Below are 21,766 nucleotides of genomic sequence, written 5' to 3'. Positions count from 1 at the left end.
GAGAAGCTGCCTGTCTTTCTCATCGGTGGATCCTGCTGGTTGTTACCTCTTGGGTTTTGGCCCCAGTCTGTCTCTAAGTTTCTCCTTTTCCTCATCATCACCCTTTGGGCATGTAGAGACCACAGTCTGTTCCTCCAGAGCTTTTCTTTCTTTCTTTTTTGCAACCCCTGGTTCATTCCTCCCCTTCCTACGTTTGTTGTGGTTTTATGCTGCGTATGGTGGCTCAGGTGTGGTGAGCAGCTGGGATAGATGGGATTGACTTTCAGCACGTCTCAGCAGATGCTGTTGGGTTTTGGATCTTCCTGCACTTCTAAGATGTTCATTGTCTGTTGGCCTCCACCCACGGGGGGCTGGTGTGCCCCTTCCCATCATGTGTCTACTGAACCGTGTCCCCGCACATCTCCAAGCACCCCCTTGGACGACTATACTCTTCTACTTGGCACCCCAAGGCCTGCTGTGGTTATTCGTGTGACCTCTCCTTGTGAACACCTTTCTTCTGTCCCCAGTGTCGGAAGATCTGATGCTTAGTGTTGAGAGACGAGATGGAGATGAAATAGCCTGCAACTGACCCTGCCTGACCCTTCCTGGGTCTGGAAGCTGAGGCCTACCGTCTCCCAGCCTGGCAGGTGCTTGGTAACTTGACACTGCCTTGCTAATTGTCTGCTGAGATCACAGCGAGCCCTTGTCACCACCCATCTACAAGGACCACAGTCCCTGACTGGGCCAACTGGTTGAGCCACTGTTCTGGGCACTCATGGGAAACAAGTGGCCTTTGTGGTGAGCTGGTGGACAGAGTGGCCGTCAGCATGGGCGAGGTGGCTGCACACGCAGGCCTTCTGGGCTGGGTGGGGCCCGGGGCAGCCAGCTCTGAGCTGAGAGGCCCACAACGGGCCCCATTTTTCTTGATGTCGGGGGTGTGGGGTACAGAGTTGCCCGGACCACTTCTCTCCCCTTTGGGTTGCTATTGAAGACAGTATTTTCTAGTGGTTTTCTAGTGCCTATATGAAGAGACTTCATTGGTTCTTCTACCTGACATAGGCCTGGGAGGTCACCTGTGGGTTGTGACCCTTCTTCATGGCCGGGCTTTTACCATGTCTCCTTGAGATGCCAACAGAGGAGAAATGAGACTGTAGGAGGTTTGAATGTTTCAAATTTGGCAATTCTTGGCAGTCTCTGAGGGAATCTCTCTCTCACTCCCTTCCTCAACGCAAACCCCAAACATACCACACATTTCAAAAGACCACACACCTCAAGGGAACTCGGTAAGTAATAGGTGACGTGGTTTAATTAGCTTTAAATGATGAAACTCGAGAGGAAGATGTATTTAGTAACAGGGGCTGGGCTGGTCCTTACAGACGCTCTTGCCTCAGAATGCCACGTGCCCCACACGAGCTGATGGTGTAAAGGTGGCTTTGGGCACATGTCTGTCTGTGTGTTGAGACTGTTTGACGAGGCTCCAGTGAATGATCTGACAATGAAAAAGTGGCCGGCCCTTTAAAATGGTTCCGGAAGGGGCGCCTGGGTGGCTCAGTCAGTTGAGCGGCCGACTTCGGCTCAGGTCACGATCTCGCACTCCGTGAGTTCGAGCCCCGCGTCCGGCTCTGTGCTGACAGCTCGGAGCCTGGAGCCTGTTTCGGATTCTGTGTCTCCCTCTCTCTGACCCTCCCCCGTTCGTGCTCTGTCTCTCTCTGTCTCAAAAATAAATAAACGTTAAAAAAAATAATTAAAAAAAAAATAAAATAAAATGGTTCCAGAAGAATCAGTATCGTTAACAAAAACTACATTCAACAGTTTTGCCCGACCAACATGACTGATAGCTTTAAGCTGCTCGCCTAATCCTGTTCAGATGGGAATCCTGCTTTCCTCTGTCGTCCATCGTGGTATTGTCGCTGCTCCCCACCTTGAAACTTTTTTTTTTTTTTTTTGCCTGTTCTTTCACATTATTTTCCTCTCAAGTCATCTGGAGGCAAGATGTGCTAACACAGATGGGGACAGCCACACAGGAGCTGCTGAAGGACGGGCCCCGCGAGGTCATTTCTCTGTGACTGTGAGAGGCTGAGCAAAGGGGCTCCTGCTGCGTCTTTGCCTTCTAGTCATTCAGCCTGCTCTTCCTGCACTTTGCATTTGCTCTGCTGTGCTCCCAGCGCCCCCCCAACCCGCCTCTTTCATCTTTGATGTAGTCGCCTCGGACAGAGAGCTCAGAAAACGAAAGAACAAATTGTAGACTCACAATGTTTGCCCCCAAGGAAAGTGCATATTTGCACAAAATCCTGTCTGACGGTTTTCATTTTAGCTAAGAAGTTGGGGGCCCAGCAGGCTGTAGGAAATATGAAAACTGGCGCTTTATGGGCTGCATGCTGATGGTAGCTCCCTGTCGGAGCCCCGTCTGTCACTAGAGATCTGAATTTTTCAGATGAAAATCACTGGCTGGCCACGGGCGACCATCGCCTCGGCCGCAAGCACGCACACGTGCTGCGAGTGGCTTTGGAGCCTGCTTGTCTGCCCCTCAGGGTCTCCTCTTTGTTTTTCTGAAATGTGATGAAATGGAACGTGCTTTTAAAAATAGATATTTTCTGGGGATGATGTCCTGGCTGGGATTATTGGTTGTGGCGGTCTTCTTTCTGCCCCGTGAGTTCCTTATCTCATCTTGGCTGATAGGACACTGGCAATGGCTGCTTGTATCCCCCATACCCCCCTTTATTCTTTTTTTTTTAACATTTATTTATTTTTGAGAGAGAGAGAGAGAGCATGCACGCGAGCGCGAGTGGGGGAGGGCAGGAGAGACAGGGAGACACAGATCTGAAGCAGACTCCAGACTCTGAGCTGTCAGCACAGAGCCCTACGTGGGGCTTGAACCCCCCACTGTGAGATCATGACGTGAGCCGAAGTTGGACGCTCAACCATCTGAGCCACCCAGGCAACCCCCGCTTTTTATTCTTAATAGTCTTTACAAATATATTCCTTTTGATTACTTGTCTATTTGCACACAGGCCACAGATTCTATAGAATTCCTTAACTGTGTTACAGTGTTTTTCCTTAAGAATAATATATATATATATTTTCTGATTACCAAAGCAATGCTCATTAAAAAAAAAAAAATCAAGGAAAAGATTCCAGAACCATGTAACAAGATAGAAAGCCTGAGTTCCCTTAAACCTGAGTATCTGCTGGGGGCCAAAGGCTGGGGGAGAGGCTCAGTGGCCTCAGACGGTGGTCATCCAGGTGGACAGGGTGTTCTAGGGGATCATACTGTGACTGCTGGGTGGGTGAGGATGGGCAGAAGGGTTTGGTTTAGAGGCAGCTTAGCCATAGTTAAAGGTTCAGGGCTCGGAGGTGGGTGCTGCTGAGTCATCAAGGGCTTGTTCCTTAATTTCTCTGAGCTTCAGGGTCCTTGTCTATAAATAGGGGCTAATAACAGTACCTCTTTCCTGGAGTGCTGTGAGTTTTCAGTTACGATTTGATGGTTTTTCACAGCTGGCACTGTATTGAGTGTCTGTGTTAGAAAGGGCAGCACAGAGCCTGGCACGGTAGCAGCTGTATTAGTGCCGTGACAAAAAATGTTGATGTTGGGGGTGTGGGGCACAAAGTACCCAGGACAAGATGGCTCAAACCACAGCCATTTATTGTCTCACGGTTCTGGAGGCTGTGAGTCTCCGATCAAGGTGTCGGCAGGGTGATCTTGGGCCACTCTCCTTGGCCTGTAGATGACTGTCTTTGTGTCCTCATGTGTGTGTGCTCACGTCTGTGTCCAAATTTCCTCCTTTTATAAGGATCAGGGCCCATCCTACTGACCTCATATTAGTTGAATCACCTCTTGTTCCCTATCTCTAATGCAATCACATGCTGAGGTACTGGGAACTTAGGACTTAGACTCTGAATTTTGGAGGGGACACAATTCAGCCCTTCATAGCAGTTATTTCTATTATGCATGGTTCTGTAGTGATGAGGGGCCCGGAAGCTGGCCTTGGCACTGTCTCCAGCTCTCAGTGTGACCTGGCTCAGTCGTGCCTCATCTGGACATCTGCACAGCATCAGGGCCCGGCTGTACAGGGGTCCTTGTAAGCTCTGAGGCAGCTGAAGGTAACTGGGAAACGTGGATCTAACACTACTCTTCAGACTTTAACTGGGGACAGCAGGCAGAGTGACATAGGCTTGGGGGTGTCCTGTCCACTGGGAGGAGGCTGGGTGTGTTTGCTGTCGTGACGACCTGCAGATGGCCAGTAGACAAAGAGCTAGGAGAAGACTGTGACCTTTGGGGGCTGGTACATGCTGGTTTCATTTGTTGTACTCTGTGGTTGTGGATGTGGATTTTGGCTTTTTCTGCTTTGAAATATTTCCTCTCGTTACCCAAGATCTTGTTACTTTCTCTCCTGATGGCTGCCTGTGTGTGAAAGATAACCTACATCCCTGTGTGCATTAGAAATCCTCCTCTGATTTCTTCCCCCATTTCCTGGGGTTGACTTGGGGCACTTTGAAGACCCTGCGTGGCCAGATTTTGTCTTGGGTGGGTGGGGGGACTCTTCTTTCTGCGTTTGACGAAAGAATGACCATGGGCCTGTTTTCTGAACATGAGAATGTGAAATCGGTTATGCACTCAAGTTGAAGGTTAATGGGAGCACTAGATCCGCTGAAATAGGTGTGAAACTGGAATATGACGGAAGGGAGCCTTTGTTATGGGGTTTTTAGGGAGAAAGATGTTCGAGATGTTTCACCTTTATTTGATGGGATGTGGGGTGCCTGCCAAGGGGAACACTCACAGCCTGAATGTGTTGGTGCAGTGGGTCTGTAGCCCTAGGTGTGCCCTGCTCTGGGTGTGACAGAGGTGAGCATGTCATACCTGAGTGCGTTTCTGCAGGTGACTACGCGTAGCTGTCCCTTTTGTAATACAGTGTAAAAGGTCCCTGTGGTTTCAGGAATGGATTCTTTCCACCCACTTCTGGAGGTCACCTTTTCAAAATCCATACAAGGCGCTGTGAGAATAAGGAGTGAACCCTCCTGGACGGTGTCTCCTTATTCAAGAGGAAGTGTCTGGGGGCTCTTCTTGGACAGGAAAACCATCTGCTTTAGTCTGGGCTTCCTAGAACCCCTCTGAAAGGCCAAACCCTTCTTTAATGTTCTCTGTTTCTCAGGGCCTCAGAAGAAAAAAATACATAGAGGATCATTGTCCTTTTATTTTACTCTGAGGACCCTTTGGGTGGTCCTGGTCATTTAAAGAATCTTGGAGAAACAGATTGGATTATAGATTTAATTCCAACCAATAATCAATGATAGTAACCTTGCTAAGAGCTGAGCACCTTGTGTTTCTTGTTGGTGGACTTGCCCCTTAGGAACCACCCAGAGGGAGTGTGGTGCATGCCTTCCCTTCTCGGCAGACATAGATACATCCATCACGGGCTCCTTTTTCCACAAGCCCAGGTGTGGCCTCAAGCTCTTTTAGCACAGTACTTGGGGTAGTTCTAACAAGACTTGGCAGTTCTTTCAGGAAGGACCGAAGGACCGTTTGCCTTTTCTGGTCTAATCCCAGCACTTCCATTCTGATGGAGAAACCAGAGCCAGTCAGTTGCCTCACTTAGTTGGCAGAGCATTGTTGACCTCTGGATGATGAAATCAGATGTTTCTTTGCCTTCCATGTCCTACACCAGCATTTTGGTGCAGCAGGCCACCCCTCTGACCACTCTCAACCCCACTGCCATCTAGAAGATTCCATTCTCTGGCTTCTCTTGACTCCCTGAGTGGTCTCTGTCTCTTCCAGAAATTTTTATTCCTTCTCCTAGCCTCACAGAGTGTGCATGCCAGGATTTTGTCCTGTGTATGCCCAGAATAGTACTTTCTGTGTGGTTGCTCTATAGGAAGCGCTAGATCCCGCTCTCCCCGTTCCCTGGCTCCTTTCTTACCCAAGGGCTTCGCATTACCAGGTAGTGACCGTGGGCTTGTCACTTACGACCTCCAGTCCCAAGGGGACTGTGTTAGTCTGAAACTTCCCTCACTCCAGACTCCAGTTTCCCACCATCAACAGGCTGTGCGCACAGGGGTTTTCCTTAAGACATCAACTGCAGTACCTTCCCAGATACCCCAACCCAAACTCCTCGCAGCAACCTCCACTCCCCCTCCCCTCCCACATGGTCTCCTTCATCCCTTCCTCCCCACCCCTGCATTGTCCTCATGTTCCATCCCTGTCCATACCCTGTGAACACTGGTTCAGGGGAGCTCCTTGCGTGAGCATTCCAGCTGTTCGCCACACTTCCAGGCCCTTCTGCTTTATCTTCCTCATTCACAGTTGCTGGGGATGTTTCCTGAAGCTCATCCCTGCTCTCTTTTTCCTGTGCTCTAAAACAGGGGGTATCCTTAAGTTCCAGGGCTGAGGAGCTGGGGCCTTCGTTTGTAGGAACCAAGATTATTATAGGGTTGTGTGAAGCTAGGTGGGGTTTGGAGCACCCTGTAAGCCCAAAGAGTTTGGACAACTAACTGAGAGGGATATAAAGCCCTTGCCTTTTTTCCCCCTTCCTTTCTTTCTTTCTTTTTCTTTTTTTTTTCTGTGATTAAATACGTATAATGTAGCATTTGCCATCTTAACCATTTTTTAAAACAATGTTTATTCATTTTTGAGGGATAACATGAGTTGGGGGGGGGGCACAGACGGGGGACAGAGGATCCGAAGCAGGCTCCACGTTGACAGCGGTGAGTCCGATGTGGAGCTTGAACTCATGAACCACAAGACTGTGACCCTAGCTGAAGTCAGATGCTCAGCCGACTGAGCCACCCAGGCACCCCCTGTCTTAACCATTTTTTATTTTATTTTATTAAAAAAAATTTTTTTTTAACCTTTATTTATTTTTGAGACAGAGAGAGACAGAGCATGAACGGGGGAGGGGCAGAGAGAGAGGGAGACACAGAATCTGAAGCAGGCTCCAGGCTCTGAGCCATCAGCCCAGAGCCCGACGCGGGGCTCCAACTCACGGACCGCGAGATCATGACCTGAGCCGAAATCGGACGCTTAACCGACTGAGCCACCCAGGCGCCCCTTAACCATTTTTTAAATGTAGACTTCAGTGGTATTAAACACATTCATAATGTGCTACCACCCCCACCATTTATCTCCAGAACTCTTCAATCTTGCAAAATTGAAACTCTACCCGTTAAACAGTAATTCCCTATTTTTTCCTCCTTGCCCCAGCCCTTGACAACTGTCATTCTACTTTCTATGTCTATGATTTTGATTATTTTAAGTACTTCTATAAATGGCATCAAGCAATGTTTGTCTTTTTTGTGTGTGACTGGCTTATTTCACTTAGCGTGATGTCCTCAGAACTCATCTGTGTTGTAGAACATGTGTGGATTTCCTATTTTTTTAAGGCTAAGTAACATTCCGATGTATATATGCCCCACATTTTGCTTACCCATTCATCCAGCAATGGACACTTGTACTGCATTTTAGATATTATGAGATATTTAGATATTTAGTTGTGTTGTGTTTTAGATATTATGAGAAATGCTGTCAACATGGGTATTGGGATATTTCTTTGAGACCCTGCTTTCAGTTTTTTGGGGTATATTCCCAAAAGTGGACTTACTGAATCATGTGGTAATACTATTTTTACTTTTTTTTGGAGAAACCACCATACTAGTTACCATAGTGGCTATACCATTTTATATTCCCACCAACAGTGCACGAGGGTTCTCATTTCTCTACATTGTTTTTGTTTTTTGTTTTTGTTTGCTTTATTGGTAGTAGCCATCCCAAGGGGTCTGAGGTAGTATCTCATTGTGGTTTTGATTTGCATGTCTCTAAAGATGAGTGATGTTGAGCATCTTTTCATGTGCTTGTGGCTGTTTGTGCGTCTTCTTTGGAGAAATGTCTATTCAAGTCATTTGCCTATTTTTTTTAAAAGTATTTTTATTTATTTTGAGAGAGAGAGAGAGAGAGAGCGAGTGCAGAGGAGGGGCAGAGAGAGAAAATCTCAAGGAGGGTCTGCACTGTGCAGGGCTCGAACTCACAAACTCTGAGATCATGACCTGATTCAAAATCAAGAGTTGGAGGCTTAACCGACCAAGCCACTCAGGCACCCCATTTGCCTAATTTTGAATCAGCTTTAGAATTTTTTTAAATTTTTTATTTTGTTGTTTTAGGAGTTCTCTATGTATCTGGATATTAATCTTTTATCATATATGTGACTTGCAAATATTTTCTGCCTTTCTGTGGGTTGCATTTTTATTCTGTCAGTAGTGCCTTTCAGTACTCATTATGTCTTTCTCTTTTGTTGCCCATGCTTTTGGTGTTGTATCTAAGAAAATATTGCCAAGCTCAATGTCATGAAGCCCTATATTTTATTATAAGAGTTTTATAGTTTTAGCTCTGGGTTGGACTTGATGTTAGGACTTAGATTAATTTTGAGTTAATTTTTGTTTATGGTTTTAGGTAAGGGTCCAGATTCATTCTTTTGCATGTATATATCCAGTTTCCCCAGCATGTTTTGTTTTGTTTTGTTTTGTTTTGTTTGATTACATTTCATTTCATTTCACTTCATTTCATTTCATTTCATTTTATTTATTTTGGAGTGCATGCAAGCAGGGGAGGGGGCAGAGGGAGAGAGAGAGAATCTTAAGCAGGTTCCATGCTCAGTACAGAGCCCGATGTGGGGCTCAATCCTATGACCCTGGTGTTACGATCTGCTCTGAAATCAAGGATTGGATGCTCAACTGACGGAGCCACTCAGGTGCCCCTCCCAGCATCATTTCTTGAAAAGACTGTCCTTTCCTCATTGAATGGTCTTGGCACCTGTCAGGAGTATTTGAGCATTTATGGGAAGGTTTATTTGTGTTCCAAATTAGCTTTGAAATTAGGAAATATAACTCCTCCAGCTTTGTTCTTCTTTTTCATGATTGTTTTGGCTATTTGGGGTTCGTTGAGGCTCCATATTAATTTTAAGATGGGCTTTTCTGTTTCTGCAAAATAGGTCTTTGGGATTCTGATAGGGACTGCGTTGAGACTATAGATCATGTTGGCTGATGTTGGCATCTTAACAAAGCCCTTGCTTTTTTATTTATTTCCTTGTGTTTTGTTGCTGCAGTGTTGTGTTTTGAATAAGAGTACTGAAAAAGGAGTTTCCGGGAGAGGCCAGCAGTGAAGAGTAGGGGAGTTACGGCAGCTGGGGATGATGTACAGTGGAGTCAGGGAGCAGGGGGACTTGGATCTCCGGGGCAGGTTAGCATGTGTGAGCAGTTCCTGCCCAGTTACAAAGTACTTTCAGCATCTGTTACTTTATTTGCCCGGCACAATAATCAGTGAAATACAGATAAAGACTTTTTATAGCTCTGGCATATAGATGAGGAAACTGAGGCTCAGAAAAAATAATTTGCCCCTGGTCACCCATTAGGTGACCAAACCAAGGAGAGCCCAGGTCCATCCAGCTCCTGATCCTGTGCCCTTTGTCGTGTGTACTGTGCAGTCACTCTGTACCTCCCACCCCTGTGGCAGGGGTCTTGGTGGGTTCAAACTCAGCAGGAACATTGTGAGGAGGGAGAAGTTAGTGGTTCTCCATGGTCTCAGAGTCCTGGGGACCCAGGCTTGGTGGTCAGTAATCTTCAAGGTGCCCCGCAAAGCAGATGAGGAGGGTGCTGTTGATGCTGCTGAAGGAAGAGGGGCAGAAGTGGCAGCTCATTGCTGATGAGAGCAAGACCTTTCCTCTTTGCCCTTTGTGGACTGAACGTCCCTGACCTGTCCAGCTTGGGTCTCGTGTCCTTGCCTACTTTGCAGCTTAACGCCCTGAGACTTGGGCTGTTCCCAGAGCCATCATTTCCTCTGGCTGACTCCTCAGCCTACCTGATCTGAGATTAATGGAAAATGGCCATTTTGGGGGATGACGTAGCATTAAGGGGACGGTGGGAGGGAGACGTTTTGCAGTTCTTTTGCATTCAGTCTGAGCATTAGAATCATGAACAGGTTCCCCAAGCCCCATTGGTTCATTCTATTTCCTGCTGCCTTCTAAGCCAGGGTGGAAATACCTATCTGGCTTGCTCCAGAGAGGTCTCCCTTGGTGGGTCAGGATGAGCTGATGGCCAGAGGAGTGACAAGGTTGGAGGGGTCGAAGCCAGGAGCAGAGGACAAGGCTGGTAGCTGAGGTGTGGCAGAGATGACTAGAACCCATCTTTCTCTTGTTTCTCTTCTTCCTTCCCGCTGTTGGAAAGATAACCTTGGCCTCAGTGCCAAATGCTGGCGCATAAGCCACTTTTTGGCACAGCCCTGCCAGAGTTTCTAACCCATCAGTTGTGACTCCTCACCTGAGCATTGTCACTGAGTAGGGGGATGGCTGCTCACAGCCTCTGCTGTCTACTGGGGCGAGGAACTGGTGAGTTTTGTTTTTTTCTGATCTTATTGCAAAGGAAGTAATACAGGGCTGGTAGATAAGAGTCTTGTTTGAATCTGGATCCGCTTACTAGCTTTGTGGACGTGGGTGAGTTACTTGGCCTCTTTGAGCCTGTATTTTGCCATTTAGAAAATGAGGTGTTAATAGGCCATTTCTCATAGTGTTGTTGGGGTGATTAAATGAAATAATCCATATAAATAGTACTTATCTGCGAGAAGTACTTAATAAATGTTAGCTGCTATGAGTAGTCAGAACTCGGTGGTTAGTATATTCAAGAAAAGCTTGAGCCCAAACATGTAAGGTGGCAAGTGCTCGTTGGTAGCTCTCCCTGTCACCCTCTGACTCATGTCCATCGGTCTCTTTGATACCCAGGAAGTTCAGGCTGTAAGTGGAGTGCAGGTACAGTTTGCACTTGCTGTTTCTCTACTTGAAATAATCCTTCAGCATTCTGCACTTCCTTCAGGTCTCTGTTCAGATGTGACCTCAGAGAGACAACCCTCGCCCCGCCATTGTATCACAGTGCCTATCTCTTCACCACACCCCAGTCACCTTCCATTTTACTGTGTAGTATTTTTCTTGGTAGTACTTATTACCTGATGCAGTCTGCACTTGTTCATTAGTGAGGCTGTCCTCTTCCGCCCCCACTCCTGTGAGCTCTGTGTGAGCTCCATGAGCTCTCTCGTTCTCTGCTGCACCCCCAGGACTTCCTAGCACCGTGCTCACTGAGCATTTGGTGAATGAATGGGCTCCGTGCTCCCCCAGGGGCAGACGTGCCCGCCCACCAAGGGGTGGTGTCTGATGCAGAGTGCCCTCACTCCGTCTCTCTTGAGGTGAGCTGACCGGTGCCCGTGTGTAGGTAGGTGGTAGTGAGGACTGTGAGAAGGTTTGGGGCGGGCTGGAATGATGCCAAGCATGCAGAGAGCACTCTGGCTTGTTCCATGTGACTCAGAAACTAGAGACCCGCAAGGAAGGCCAGGGATGGATTGGAATTGGCCATGGCCAGGCACAGTGGTGGAAGAGGGGAAAAGAGGCCTCCTTATCCTACAGGCAAAGAAACAGGTGGAGTGTTAAGAGTTAGGGTTTATGGAGTGCGTGCCCTGTGCCTGGCTCTGTCCTCAGGGCTTTACCTCTCTTTACTCACTTAGTCCTCAAACCCATCATTCTTCCTGTTTTATTTTTTATTTTATTTTATTTTACTATTTGTTTTGTTTTTTTAAATTTTCTTTATTTTCGTTATCTCTACACCCAACATGGGGTTCGGACTCGCAACCCCGAGGTCAAGAGTCGCACCCTCCACCCGCTGAGCCAGCCGGGTGCCCCTTCCTGTTTTATGAACGAGGACGTGAGGCACAGAAGGTGGAAACAACTTGCCCAGGATCACACAGCGCAGGGGGCTTGCGCTGACACCCTGCAGTGGTGCAGGGCGGTGCCTCCTGGTTGTAGTCTGTGTAGAGGACGTGGCCTCTTCTCCCTTTACTGAGGAGTGGAGGGGGAGTCCTAGTTGAGAGCAGGAGGGAGCCTGCAGTGCCGGGTGCCTTGTGAGAGCTGCTTCCTGCCCACGGTTACTTAATTCTAGGGCAGATGTGCCACAGTGAGCTGTCCATCTGCAGCATCGTGGAGGCTCGGCTGCCCCTTAGGTGTTCGTGCTGTTCGTGCTGTGCTGTTCCCTCTTGCTGTGTCCTCTTGGCTGCTGTGCCAGGCAAATAAGCTGTCACAAGGGTAGCAGCCCTGAGCTGTGGTTTGGGGGATGCTGCTCAGGCTTGGTCACGTTCATTGGTGGAGAACATGCCCCTAGATCATTGTGTTTTTTTTAAAAAAAAAATTTATTTATTTATTTATATTTTTAAAATTTACACCCAAATTAGTTAGCATATAGTGCAACAGTGATTTCAGGAGTAGATTCCTTAGTGCCCCTTACCCATTTAGCCCATCCCCCCTCCCACAACCCCTCCGTAACCCTCAGTTCTCCATATTTAAGAGTCTCTTCTGTTTTGGCCCCCTCCCTGTTTTTATATTATTTTTGCTTCCCTTCCCTTATGTTCATCTGTTTTATATCTTTAAGTCCTCCTATGAGTGAATTGGTCTTTCTCTGACTGACTAATTTCACTTAGCATAATACCCTCTAGTTCCATCCACGTTGTTGCAAATGGCAAGATCTCATTTTTTTTGATTTCCGAGTAATACTCCATTGTATGTATGTGTGTATACATATATATATATATATATATATGTATGTATGTGTGTATACATATATATACATATATATATATGTATACACACACACACACACACACACATACCATATCCTGTTTATCCATTCATCCATCGATGGACATTTGGGCTCTTTCCATACTTTGGCTGTTGTTGATAGTGCTGCTATAAACATGGGGGTGCATGTGTCCCTTTGAAACAGCACACCTATATCCCTTGGATAAATGTCTAGTAGTGTAATTGCTGGGTCGTAGGGTAGTTCTATTTTTAGTTTTTTGAGGAACCTCCATACTGTTTTCCAGAGTGGCTGCACCAGCTTGCATTGCCACCAACAATGCAAAAGAGATCCTCTTTCTCCACATCCTCGCCAACATCTGTTGTTGCCTGCGTTGTTCATGTTAGCCATTCTGACAGGTGTGAGGTGGTATCTCATGGTGGTTTTGATTTGTATTTCCCTGATGATGAGTGATGTTGAGCATTTTTTCATGTGTCGGTTGGCCATCTGGATGTCTTCTTTGGAGAAGTGTCTATTCATGTCTTCTGTCTATGTCTTCGCTGGATTATTTTTTGGGTGTTGAGTTTGATAAGTTCCTTATAGATTTTGGATACTAACCCTTTATCTGATATGTCATTTGCAAATATCTTCTCCCATTCTGTCGGTTGCCTTTTAGTTTTGCTGATTGTTTCCTTCCCTGTGCAGAAGCTTTTTAGTCTGATGAGGTCCCAGTAGTTCATTTTTGCTTTTGTTTCCCTTGCCTCCGGAGACGTGTTGAGTAAGAAGTTGCTGCGGCCAAGATCAAAGAGGTTTTTGCCTGCTTTCTCCTTGAGGATTTGGATGGCTTCCTGTCTTACGTTTAGGTCTTTCATCCATTTTGAGTTTATTTTTGTGTATGGTGTAAGAAAGTGGTCCAGGTTCATTTTTCTGCATGTTGCTGTCCAGTTTTCCCAGCACCACTTGCTGAAGAGACTGTCTTCATTCCATTGAATATTCTTTTCTGCTTTGTCAGAGATTATTTGGCCGTACGTTTGTGGTTCCATTTCTGGGTTCCCTATTCTGTTCCATTGATCTGAGTGTCTGTTTTTGTGCCAGATCATTGCGTTTTAGTAGGAAACTCTTAACACCCATCCCAATCTCCCCCCTCCCCCCCATCCCTGCAGTGACAGCCTAGCCTCCTTCCCAGGGAGCCCACCAGACCCTGCTTTGGGCCACCATCTGTGCTTTCTAGGTTCAGAACTGTAACCCAGCCCAGCTGGGAGGTGACAGAAGAAAACAGGACTTTTTCTGTTGTTTTGGGTGACAGAAAGCCAGAAGCGAGGAGAAGTGTTCCCACCTGGTGCCAGGTTGATGGTCCCAGGTCCTCCCCCTGCTCCCATCCTGGAGCTTAGCCCCCCCCGACGGGAGATGACAAAGCCTCCAGGAGCCTTTTCCAGCTGATGAGGGGGAGCAAGCTTTCTGACTGCTGTTTTTAATCTCTGGAAAATCAACAAACTTCCATCTTCCTCTTGTGCCTTTGGGGCGGGGGAGGGGGGGGGACTCAAACGGTCCGACAGTGAGAGAAGCATCTTTACTTTAATCTTACTGAGTGATCAGTTCTGGGTGTGCATGTGTTGTTTTCCCTACCTGTTCATACTTTTGCTTTGGGGCATTTGTGGCAGGAGATGGAGGTGGGTCACAGATTACAACACTGACGTCTGAGTTTCCTCAGGATCAGGTAGTTCAGTTCCTTAGCTCCTTATCTCATGGATGATTCCAGAGTCCAGCGGGAGGGGGTTAAGGAGTGAGCCTCAAGCCCAGCAGGCATCCGTCTTCACACCCCCCATGCAGATCTCACCTGCACACTTGGATGTCAACCCTCCATTTAGCCAGGAAAGGAACACCCCCATTCACCTTTGAAAGAGGGGCTACTGGTTTTTATCATGACCCCAGGAAGGGAGAAGTAAGCATCCTTACTGTGATATCTTAGCGAGTTCATTATTCTTGTCCTAAACTTGGCAGAGAATACTACAGCTGTATCTCAGTGGGGAAAACTAAGTCTTCACTTACAAACCTGACACTTAGGGGGGTGGCTTATGTATACCAGAGGTACATCATCACTTGACCCATGACAGCAGGTCAGGGACAAGGTGAATTGCCTGTCCTGAGGCAGGCACGTGGGGTGCACGAAGCAGGACTTCCTTCACTGATAAGCCAGGCTCTGACTGCTCTATTCTGGGGCCTCTCTGACATATTGAGGCTTGCCAGCCTCTCACTTTGGGTCTCGGTATCCACAGCCTTGGGTCATATTTTTATTTTTTAAAGGAAAAGATTAAAAAAAAATTTTTAATGTTTATTTTTGAGACAGAGAGAGAGAGAGAGACAAAGCATGAGTGGGGGATGGGCAGAGAGAGTGGGAAACACAGAATCTGAAGCAGGCTCCAGGCTCTGAGCTGTCAGCACCCCCAACGTGGGGCTGGAACCCACGAACCACGAGATCATGACCTGAACTGAAGTCGGATGCTTAATTGACTGAGCCACCCAGGCACCCCACCTTGGCTCATATCTTTAAACGGAAGGAGAAGCTGAGGCCCTGGTGTGTGTGTGTGGGGGGGGCATTGCTGCACTGACCCGTGATTCTGCAAAAGGACTTCTCAGCAGCCAAAGTACCTCCCGCCAGCAACTCCTGAGGTCCTCAGAAGCAGGGGAGGTGTTCTCTGCACAGCACGAAGCACTTTTCGTGCTCTTGCCGCCTTCCTCATCTCTGCAGCTCACAGAGTTGGTGCCTCTTGAATGAGGGTGCCTCTGCTCTACGACCTGCCACGCACCCAGCACTGGCATGGCTGTTGGGGTGGACAGGAAGCAGCAGCACTTGTCAGGGCCGTGGAGCCATGACTCCTCTCACTCCCTTTCTTCCCAGTTTCAGTCCCCTCTCTGGCTTAGCTTACAGTGCCTGTTGAGTGTGTTCTTGGTGGGGGAAGGAAGGCAAGGAGGGGACAAGCCCACTGTAGGGGGCATCCAGGCAGTAAGGCCATGGGCAAGGCTGGCTCCACTCGGAGACTTTTCATTTGCACAGGAGGATAGGCTCTGCCTGTGTTGCTTCCAGGCTGAGTTGGTTTCTCAGGTGCTTGTCCAAGCTCACCATCCTCCAGGGCCAGCTCCAGGCTGCTTCCCCCATGAAGCCTCCCTTGACTGCCCTTCTACCTTCAGAGCCTGGCAGCAGTGTTGTGTGTAGGGATCAGGAGCACAGCCTTGGGGCTAGACTGGGTTTGTGTCCTGTTCATACCCTTACTCGTCCCTCTATCAGGACCTTAGGCAAATTTGTTAATTTTGCTAACCCTTAGTTTTCTACTCTGTAAAATGGGCCTAATGACAGCCTCAGGGTTGCTTTAGGAATTCCTAAAGTGCTTAGCACAGCTGGACACTAGTGCTCAGTGTGTATTGCTGCTATTATTATTGTTAGTGAGTACCATATAGTCTGGCAGTCTGTTCATCCTGCACTGTTTGACCTTGTCACTCTAGTACCGCTATGACTTTCAATAAGCAGAGGATTGAAAATGGCAGGGTTGGAAGGCCTGGTTTGACCACGGTGGCAGCAGCTGGCACTTTGAGCGCTGGCTGTGCCAGGTGCTGTCTCAAGTCCTTTTCATATTAACTCAGTAGATTCCTCTGTTAGGAAAGTAGTCCTCCTAGCCCATTTTACGGATAAGCACATGGAGGCAGGGAGAGCTGAGTGGCTTTCCCAAAGGCACACAGCGGCTAAGTGGCAGAGTTGGGAGTTCAGCCCAGGCAGGCTGGCACCGCTGTGGGTGTTCTAGTCAATACTGCCTTCATTTAAGGTCGAGGGACCCCGGCTCAGAGAGGGGAAGGGACTTCTGCACGGTTTCACAGCAGCTGAGTAGCCTCCTAAGCCCCTGGCTTGTCTTCTTTTCACCAGGCCTGGCCCAGGGCCTTGCAGGGCTCAGGTGTGCGTCAGGAACCTGGTGGACACATGCAAGCACAAGAGCGATTGGGTGCCCTCGGTCATCTGCCTGTGACCTGGGGGAGGGTTCCAGGACCTCCTGGCTAGAGCCCCCAGGAAGAGAGTGGCTCGCCTTCTCCCTCCCGCTTCCCAGGTGCTTGGGGGGGGCTGGTTGGCATGTCCTCCCAGCCTCTCCTCACCCTCCCGGAGCACAGGGAGGACTCTGTGTGCTGGCTCAAGGCTGGAACAAGTCCCTTCGGTGCCTACAGGTTTCTTGGGGAGGAAGCGTGAGTCACTGGGGCCTTTATGAGCTCCAGGTGAATGGAGGGGTGTATTAGGTGACAAGCTAAGCTTGTCTCTTTTGGGCCCCACAGGCTGCGGGAGGTGGCCTTGTTGGAGGGCTGGGGCATTCTGTTATCGCTTGGGTGATTTTACTGGAGGTTCTTTTGAAGTGGTCTCCCTGACCCAGTGGGGCTGAGTCACAGAGTAAACACAATTAGCAGGGACTGGGCTCTTGGGAAGGATGCAGACAATGCGTGGGTCCCACGGCTTGCTGGCTGCCTTTCGGGGCCTCTGCCACGGTTTGCATTGGTTTCCCATCCGATGACTCCGGTCATCCCTGCTGCCCTGCGTTTATTCTGTCTGTCGACCACATGCCCTTGGGGACTTGTTGGAAATGCAGAGTCTCAGGCCCCCGTCGTCTCCCCACATCAGAATCTACATTTTGCTCGGGTCCCCAGGTAGCCCCCATGGCAGGAAAGAGCTCCCTTGTGTCCCTCTGTGGTCTACATGTCCATGAAAAGCTGGGCTTATGCCCTGCTCTCCTTTCCTGGAAACGTTTCCAGACCATCGACTTCTGGGTCCTCTCAGTTTGTGGGGGTGCCCTGAGTGGTGGTGTCCTGCAGGGATGTGGGAGGGCACATGGGGAGGGAGTGGGGGCAGTGCCAGCGCGGGAGCCGGGTTGATTCTTCAGCCCTCACTGGCCTGGGCCTCTCTGCCAGGTTGGTGTATGCTTTAGGTTTCAGGGCAGGTGGGGTGTGAGTGCCTGCATGGAACTCCTGGGGGAATTGGGGGTGGCTGGGAGGCGTGTGCCTATGAGAGGAGGCTGCTGTTGGCCTCCAGATTCGATTGTGAAACCCCAGAGGTAGATGACGCCTGACACCCGCCCTTCAGAAGCCACCGGCTTTGAAAGGACACCGCGTGACTTTGGAGGAGAGTGACTCCTCTTGCCTTTTCCCGACATCCTGACCACACAGGCTTTTTAAGACAACAATAGCAGCAGAGACAAAGCATGACCAAGACAGCGTCGTCTTCGGGCCTTTTTTCCCTCTGAATGACGTCTAAGGCCCTGGGAACATTGTAAAAACTGGGCCCTGTCCAATTTTAATCACTCCCTGCCGGCCCCCAGCTCCTAGGAGCCCTGCCAGCTGACTCAGGGGTGGTGATGCCCAGAGATGCAGATAGAGATGTCACGCTGCCCCCAGGTCAGGCCCCAGAACCCCAGCAGGACTTTGGGGACAGAGAAGAGGGACAGAATGTGTTGGTTGGCCAGTTGACTCCCCCAGCCAGGGAGGGAGATGGGCGGAGAGAGACAAGGGCGTCTGCCAAGTTTAATTAACAGTGGAAACTGGCCGTGGAGGAGGAGGGAGGCAACTTGGTGAGGAGGGGAGCTTTACTGGAAGATGGGGCTCTGCCGATGCCAGTAGTGAGGAAGAGGCAAGGCGTTCCCGCGAGGAGTGGCTGCTGGAGCGCGGGGCCGTGCTGTTGCAAGCACGATCCAGCTCAGAGATCCGCAAGGTGTGAGTGGGAGAGTTTATTTGCGCCTGCTTTTCTGAGTGGGCATCTTTTGAAAACAGTCCACCAACATACCAGCTGGCTAGCCTTCCTCGTCCCCGTAAAGAAAAAAATAATTAAGAAATTGGCAATTGAGTTGAGAAAACAGGCATTGTGTTACGTTTATGTCCTTTGACATACCAGTGGATTGCCTGAATTGCATCTGACATTGCTTCGTGGATCCTTATGCAATGTTTGATGTTTATGGCGTGGGAAGAGAGATGATTTAAGAAACTTGTGGTGCTTGTTGTTTTGTTGGGACAAAAATGCAGAAACGTTGAATGGACAGCAAAATGAATTGTGTGGGTCGGACTTGAAATATGGGAGGTATTTCACTGAATGTTGCTACTCGTTTTTTGGTGGGATCAAGGAATTTCAGGGCTGAACAGGGTTTTCTAGTTCCTTTTCCCTTCAAGTGATGTGCAGAACCGTGCTGTGGTCTCCCTGCCAGGTGGGCACGGGACCTCCGTGAAGTGAACGCGTGTGTCGAGGGGGGCCCTGCCTTTCCTAGGTATCTGCAGACCGAGCCAGCCCTGTCCGTCAGGCGCCCCCACCCGCAGCTTTTCTTCGGCACCTACCTGCTGTGTCCATTTCTGGTGCCAGAAGCTGTGTTGAACAAACAGATCCCTTTGACAGTCCCATCTGAAGACAGAACATCTTCAATCCACCCTAAACACCTAAGGTCTTAAGAGAGTCTCAGAAAATTCGGTCACAAGGCCACTGGTCATCCTGGCCACTGTCCTAGTTCTTGCTATTATGAAAGTCCCTTTTCCTTGTGTTTTCTTTTTGCTCTCTGCTTTTGTCTCTTTTTCTGGTGGGCGTACCTGCCAGCTCTCCCGCCTACCATTATGCCAGGGCTGCTCGGCTGTCTGCCCTTCCTCTCCTCCCCCCAGGTTTTCCCGTCTGCTCAGGGTCATCTGTCACCCTGCTGGCCTCTCCCTTCCCCGCCCCCACGGGTCTCCTTCTTTCTCTCCCATGTTTACCCCCATCTCTTCATCCCTTTGCTGTCCCTTCGGGGAGTGTGCAGGTATCAGGTAGCTAGTCAAGAGTTGAGGTGGGAGATGGGGCGCCTGGGTGGCTCAGTCGGTTAAGCGGCCGACTTCGGCTCAGGTCATGATCTCGCGGTCCGTGAGTTCGAGCCCCGCGTCGGGCTCTGTGCTGACAGCTCAGAGCCTGGAGTCTGTTTCAGATTCTGTGTCTCCCTCTCTCTCTGCCCCTCCCCCGTTCATGCTCTGTCTCTCTCTGTCTCAAAAATAAATAAATGTTAAAAAAAAATTTTTTTAAAAAGAGTTGAGGTGGGAAAGAAGAAACTTTGACATCTGGCCCCCACGTTTCAGGTCCTGGAGCCCTAGATCTCATTAGTTCTTGGCTGCTTTCTCACATGGGAGCCCTGAGGCTTATGCAAAGGCTTTACTGCAAAAATCCCGTCTCTCGCTCACCTGCTCTGCCTGGTACACACACTTCTTCACTGTGTAGTTTTGTGCAGGACAAAACCCTGCATTCCTGCTGTTACCTTGTTTTCTTTGACCCACCGCCTGCGCATGGGTGCTTTTCTCAGCTCCCAAGGTAGTCTCGGTCGGCTTGCCCTCTTAACACTGTGTCCCCTGTAGCCATAAGCAAAGCACGCAGTCAGGGGGAACGTGTAATCCTGACATGGGACAGGGGAGAGGACCTCATAAGCTGTCTGGCTGAACCCCATCCTTGTTCAGGTCGGGAGCACAGTTCCAGGAAACAAGTGACTTGCTCAGTGGATGAGAGCTAGGTTCAGAAGCTGGGTTTCTTCACCCAGAGGTTTTACTGATGCCAGGCAGGTAACATCCTAGCCTTGGAAGCTGTGGTGTGGCAGTTGTGTGCCCACCTCAGGGGTTAACAACGTTAAGTGTTGGCCAAACAAAGGGCACGTACTGCTCCCTGGCTTTGGTGACCGTGTAATTGCTCAAAATTTTATAAGTAACTTTTAATAAGGGGGCAGGCACTGACTATATCATTAACGACTGAGCTTGAATATAGTCAGAACGCGAGAGCAGAACAGTCAGGCAAAAAGAACAAATAGTTCATAGATGTTTAGCTTCTCCTCTCTTGCTGTCTGCATGGAAGCCAGCGTCATATTGATAAAGATCTATAGGAAATCCCGAGACCCTATTTTAGCCTGGGGCATATGTTGCTCCCTTGCTAAGCTTTTCCCCAGATGTCTTAACAAGAAGACATCTGACTGGCTCCAAGTTCTCCTCTGTCTGTGCGTAGATAGGTCTCCAGGGCAGGAGGGTGGCGGAAAGGTGAGGTGGGACATCGGCAGAAATACCAGAGACTAGGCCCCGCTGACCACACCTCCCCTGCCCGCCCCTTAGATCCGATTTCTAGTCCCTGACGTGGTGTTGGTTCTCAGTTTGGCGTTGACTGAAGACCAGTTGGTCCGACAGTGGTTTGGGGTTAGTAACAAATGGTCTGTCCTTCTGTCCCCAGGCTCCACCTACAGCGTCTTGTCCATCATGCCCTCAGACTCAGAAAGCAGCAGCTCCCTCAGCAGTGTGGGTGAGTACCACCTGGACACCCTTCCTTCCTGGAGGGCACCGGGTAGGTGGGGGGTCTGGGTGGAGCTGAGGTAGCCCTGAGTCTATGGGATGGGAAATTGGCCTCCCCTGTCAGATCATTCATGGGGTCATCTCCTATTGACTCCATTCACATTTTCTCCATCAGCAATCTATCCTCTTCTTTAAAAAATTATTATTATTATTTTTTAATGTGTATTTATTTTGAGAGAGAGATGGCGCCATCAGGGGAGGGGCAGAGAGAGAAGAAGAGAGAATCCCAAGCAGGCTCTGCACCGTCAGCACAGAGCCCTATGTGGGACTTGATCTCATGCCCATGAGATCATGCCCATGAGATCATGACCTGAGCCAAAATCAAGAGTTGGACACTCAACCGACCTAGCTACCGGGTGCCCCAGCAATACATCCTCTTAACAGAGGAGGGCAGAAATCTGGATATGGTGTTAGAATGGAGGCGGGTGGTAGGGGAGGCTGTGCTTCACCATTTCTTCACTTTATCAGAGCGTGGGGCTTCTCAGTGAGCTGTTGTCCCCCTGACCCAGGCTTTGTACTTCAGTGACCACTGTCCATGAGAATGGCCCCTTTTGGGACTGTCCTTTGTAAGCAGGAACAGCCCTCTGGGCAGTGTACTGTCCTAGGGACAGGGGTAGCCAGTCCAAGTGTTTCCAGAAACCTTTACTTTACTGAAGATATCTCAGCAGGAAGGTTGTCATGGTCTCGTAGCCTTCCCACACCTCTGTTACCTGTTACTGTGTCATGTGCCCTCTGTTTAACACCCTCGTGCGGTTTCTGATGTCCTGATCTGACCTTGATGGATGCATACACCTTCAGTGGAGAGTCCTGGAGTTTCCGAGTCAGAAGGGCTCACGGAGGT

The 21,766-nt window shown here is 49.1% G+C and overlaps 1 protein-coding gene across 3 annotated transcripts in view; it reads left to right on the top strand.

Annotated features, from left to right (window-relative positions):
• Positions 1–21,766, top strand: part of DLG5 (discs large MAGUK scaffold protein 5) — a 127,497-nt gene that overhangs the window by 28,809 nt on the left and 76,922 nt on the right. For 2 of the 3 annotated variants that reach the window (XM_047825587.1, XM_047825585.1), the window contains exon 2: positions 20,807–20,875. The exons of the other annotated variant lie outside the window; for it this stretch is intronic. In XM_047825587.1, coding sequence (XP_047681543.1) covers positions 20,807–20,875 — 69 coding nt within the window. The remainder of the gene's footprint in view (positions 1–20,806; positions 20,876–21,766) is intronic. 3 annotated transcript variants of the gene reach the window in all.

The sequence above is a fragment of the Prionailurus viverrinus genome, chromosome D2, assembly GCF_022837055.1.
Source record: "Prionailurus viverrinus isolate Anna chromosome D2, UM_Priviv_1.0, whole genome shotgun sequence".
NCBI lineage: Eukaryota > Metazoa > Chordata > Mammalia > Carnivora > Felidae > Prionailurus > Prionailurus viverrinus.
This window is presented reverse-complemented; position numbering and strand designations above follow the sequence as displayed.